Source organism: Oncorhynchus mykiss, chromosome 21 (genome assembly GCF_013265735.2).
Source record: "Oncorhynchus mykiss isolate Arlee chromosome 21, USDA_OmykA_1.1, whole genome shotgun sequence".
NCBI classification, from domain to species: Eukaryota; Metazoa; Chordata; class Actinopteri; order Salmoniformes; family Salmonidae; genus Oncorhynchus; species Oncorhynchus mykiss.
The window spans coordinates 57,590-62,500 of NC_048585.1; the positions used below are offsets into that span (position 1 = coordinate 57,590).

General features: G+C 49.3%; 1 protein-coding gene across 1 annotated transcript in view; it reads left to right on the forward strand.

The window, feature by feature from the left end:
- Positions 1–2,672: 2,672 nt before the first annotated feature.
- LOC118942820 (ELKS/Rab6-interacting/CAST family member 1-like) overlaps positions 2,673–4,911 on the forward strand; it is a 133,957-nt gene continuing 131,718 nt past the window's right edge. Inside the window, exon 1 of the mRNA XM_036956542.1 lies at positions 2,673–2,852. Coding sequence (XP_036812437.1) covers positions 2,805–2,852 — 48 coding nt within the window. The 5' untranslated portion in view covers positions 2,673–2,804. The remainder of the gene's footprint in view (positions 2,853–4,911) is intronic.

Below are 4,911 nucleotides of genomic sequence, written 5' to 3' on the forward strand. Positions count from 1 at the left end.
TCATTCCCTCTACCCCTACCCTAACCCTATATCTCATTCCCTCTACCTCTACCCTAACCCTATATCTCATTCCCTCTACCCTATAGCTCATTCCCTCTACCCCTACCCTAACCCTATATCTCATTCCCTCTACCTCTACCCTAACCCTATATCTCATTCCCTCTACCCTATATCTCATTCCCTCTACCCTATAGCTCATTCCCTCTACCCTATAGCTCATTCCCTCTACCCCCTACCCTAACCCTATAGCTCATTCCCTCTACCCCCTACCCTAACCCTATATCTCATTCCCTCTACCCCTACCCTAACCCTATAGCTCATTCCCTCTACCTCCACCCTAACCCTATAGCTCATTCCCTCTACCTCTACCCTAACCCTATAGCTCATTACCCCTACCCTAACCCTGTATCTCATTCCCTCTACCCTATAGCTCATTCCCTCTACCCTCCACCCTAACCCTATTTATCATTCCCTCTACCCCTACCCTAACCCTATAGCTCATTCCCTCTACCTCTACCCTAACCCTATATCTCATTCCCTCTACCTCTACTCGCTACCCTATATATCATTCCCTCTACCCCTACCCTAACCCTATAGCTCATTCCCTCTACCTCTACCCTAACCCTATATCTCATTCCCTCTACCTCTACTCGCTACCCTATATATCATTCCCTCAACCCCTACCCTAACCCTATAGCTCATTCCCTCTACCTCTACCCTAACCCTATATCTCATTCCCTCTACCTCTACTCGCTACCCTATATATCATTCCCTCAACCCCTACCCTAACCCTATAGCTCATTCCCTCTACCACAACCCTAACCCTATAGCTCATTCCCTCTACCACAACCCTAACCCTATAGCTCATTCCCTCTACCCTAACGCTATATCTCATTCCCTCTACCCCTACTCCCTATATCTCATTCCCTCTACCTCTACTTGCTACCCTATATCTCATTCCCTCTACCTCTACTTGCTAGCCTATATCTCATTCCCTCTACCCCTACCCTAACCCTATATCTCATTCCCTCTACCTCTACTCCCTAACCCTATATCTCATTCCCTCTACCCCTACCCTAACCCTATATCTCATTCCTTCTACCTCTACTCCCTACCCTATATCTCATTCCCTCTACCCCTACCCTAACCCTATATCTCATTCCCTCTACCTCTACCCTAACCCTATATCTCATTCCCTCTACCCTATAGCTCATTCCCTCTACCCCTACGCTAACCCTATATCTCATTCCCTCTACTTCTACTCCCTACCCTATATCTCATTCCCTCTACCCCTACCCTAACCCTATATCTCATTCCCTCCCCCCACCCTAACCCTATATCTCATTTCCTCTACCTCTACCCTAACCCTATATATCATTCCCTCTACCTCTACTCCCTACCCTATAGCTCATTCCCCCTACCCTAACTCTATATCTCATTCCCTCTACCTCTACTCCCTACCCTATAGCTCATTCCCTCTACCTCTACCCTAACCCTATATATCATTCCCTCTACCTCTACTCTATAGCTCATTCCCCCTACCCTAACCCTATATCTCATTCCCTCTACCTCTACTCCCTACCCTATAGCTCATTCCCTCTACCCCTACCCTAACCCTATATCTCATTCCCTCTACCTCTACTCCCTACCCTATAGCTCATTCCCTCTACCTCTACCCTAACCCTATATCTCATTCCCTCTACCTCTACTCCCTACCCTATAGCTCATTCCCTCTACCCCTACCCTAACCCTATAGCTCATTCCTTCTACCCCCTACCCTAACCCTATAGCTCATTCCTTCTACCCCCTACCCTAACCCTATAGCTCATTCCTTCTACCCCCTACCCTAACCCTATAGCTCATTCCTTCTACCCCCTACCCTAACCCTAACCCTAACCCTAACCCCCTACCCTAACCCCCTACCCTAGCCCCTTTCCCACTTCTCTCTTGCCCTTTCCTCCTTTCCTACCCCCTAACCCCTATTCCCTAGCTAGCTCCTGGGCCCTAGCCCTGTGAAGTCTCCCCCTTCCTTCCTCGGCCCTTGGCAAAACACACACTCAGGCCCTGAGGGTGGCAGGGAATGGGCACCAGCATCACACACACACACAAACTATCACACACACACACACACACACACACACACACACACCACACACAGGGCATCAATAGCACCTTTTACCTGCTACACTAACTGAAACACGGCCACTGAGGTTTATAAGGTTTGATCACTGGACGGAGGTTTCCAGAACCGGCCCAATAGGGAATACAGTGTTTAAACGTCTTTGATTAGAATACATGTCCTGTAGCATGTGGCTGATTGTAGACACTGGCTGAGGGACGTCACAGAGCCGTGGAACCACCGTTCTCTCTGTAGGGAACCAGTGTTCATATTAGCTTGGCAGGACTCAATGAAGATATTTATGTCACCTCTCACTTGACTCTTAGCCTGGTCCCAGATCTCTTTGTGTTGTCTTGTTTACTCCTATGGTCATTGTCATGCCAAATTGCACCAGGCTAACTTCAATCTATTTCTACCTTTTTAAGAAAATCAGTATATTCAAATCAATCAATTCCATACATCCCACTTTGTATATCCTGGCTTTAAAACTCCACCTTGTATTTCCTGACTGAATACATCCTACATGTGTTGTCTAATAACTCTCTGAATCCTAACATGTGTGTTGTAATGTGTGTCCTTTGACAGACAGGAGGCGCTGTTAGCAGCCATCAGTGAGAAGGATGCCAACATCGCCCTGCTGGAGCTGTCCTCGTCCAAGAAGAAGAAGACGCAGGACGAGGTGGCCATGCTGAAGAGAGAGAAGGACAGCCTGGTACAACAGCTCAAACAACAGGTACGAAACATTCAACACTTCCCTCGTCACGTGACCTGGGTGGCCCCTGTCACATGACTGGGAACTAGACACTCATCGTGGCTTCGAAAGCTTAAGGATAGCTGCCATTACAGTCTGCTTTCTCTGGAATCTATATGCTGGGTGACAGAATAGGAAGTGACAGTAATATGGGGACTGGGAGGATTGTAAACCTGATTTCATCATCCGTGATTTGTTTGTAGGCGTAACTTAAAGAGGTTACATATGGAGGGGGAGAGAGGTGGGAGAAGACTAGAGGAAAGGCAGAAAGAACAGAGGGAGATAGAGAGAGGAGGGGAACAGTAGCAGAGGGAAGGAGAAGAGAGGGGGAAATATTAGAGATGTGAAGGGAGAGGACAGGAAAAGAGAGGAGAGAGGGATAGAGGAGAGGAGAGAGGGATAGAGGAGAGGATAGAGGAGATGAGAGAGGGATAGAGGAGAGGAGAGAGGGATAGAGGAGAGGAGAGAGGGATAGAGGAAAGGAGAGAGGGGTAGAGGAGAGAGGGATAGAGGAGAGGAGAGAGTGGTGAGAGTGGTAGAGGAGAGGAGAGAGGGATAGAGGAGAGGACAGGGGGAACTGCGGAGAGGGGGGAGGACAGAGTCTAACAGGGTACAGATGTGAGACCACAAGCCCTGCCAGTGAGGGTAATTTTAGGATTATTCAGCTCCTCCCCCAGGTGCCCACAAACCCATCTCTACACACACACACACACACACACACACACACACACACAGCACAAACAGTCACCTTTGGGTTTACTTGATAGCTACCTACACAAATAGCTAGCTAGAACAAAGTGTTAATAAGATAAATTAATTTAAAAATATTAAAAGCAATACAAATAAGTTATCCAGTAGGCACATCTCCCTATTACAAATACAAACTCAACACACACACATATGTACACAATTCACGCCCACACCAAAACAAACAGTCTAAACAGTACAGGCATCATGGCCCCACCCCCCACAGCTCAGCTCTGCTCGGTGCACAGGGCCCCATTCACAATTGGTACGACATAAAACCATGTAGAAACACAGTAGAGGTTAGTAGAATGTACAGGGGCTTGTGAAACACCCTGAGAGGACAGTAATGACTTAACTGTCCCTGTTCATACAGATGATTGGGATGAACAGCAACATGGAGACCTTGTTCCTTCCCTACTCTCCCTCCCTCCCTCTCTCCCTGTTCACCCTCCCTCCCTCCCTCTCTTCTCTCTCCGTCTCTCCCTCCGTCCCTCCCTCCCTGCCCCCTCCCTCCCTCTCTTCTCTCTCTCCCTCTCCCTTCCTTCCCTCCATCCCTCTCTTCTCCCTCCCCCTCTTTCTCCCCTCCCTCCCCCTCTTTCTCCCCTCCCTCCCCCTCTTTCTTCCCTCTCTCTCTTCTCTCTCACTCCCTGCCCCCTCCCTCCCTCTCTGTCTCCCCTCCCTCTCTCTCTTCTCTCTCCCTCCCTGTACCCTTCCTTCCTTCCTCTCTTTCTCCCCTACCTCTCTCTCTTCTCTCTCCCTCTCTGTACCCTTCCTTCCTTCCTCTCTTTCTCCCCTACCTCTCTCTCTTCTCTCTCCCTCCCTGTACCCTTCCTTCCTTCCTCTCTTTCTCCCCTACCTCTCTCTCTTCTCTCTCCCTCCCTGTCCCCTTCCTTCCTTCCTCTCTTTCTCCCCTCCCTCTCTCTCTTCTCTCTCCCTCCCTGTACCCTTCCTTCCTTCCTCTCTTTCTCCCCTACCTCTCTCTCTTCTCTCTCCCTCCCTGTCCCCTTCCTTCCTCCCTCCCTCTCTCCTCTGAGTGGCAGGTTACTATCAGCTGACAACATTCCACAGGAAATGATTGTCAGAGTAGGAGATTGGAGCTTAGAGCCCCATCCAAAGCCGTGTGTGTGTGTGTGTGTGTGTGTGTGTGTGTGTGTGTGTGTGTGTGTGTGTGTGTGTGTGTGTGTCGGCATCTGTGTGACAACCTGCTCTAACCTGACTGAGGTTGGCGGTGGGGGTGCCTAAAGGTCAGAGGTCATTCATTAGTGTGGCCTTGGAGGCCTTTTAACCAGCAAAC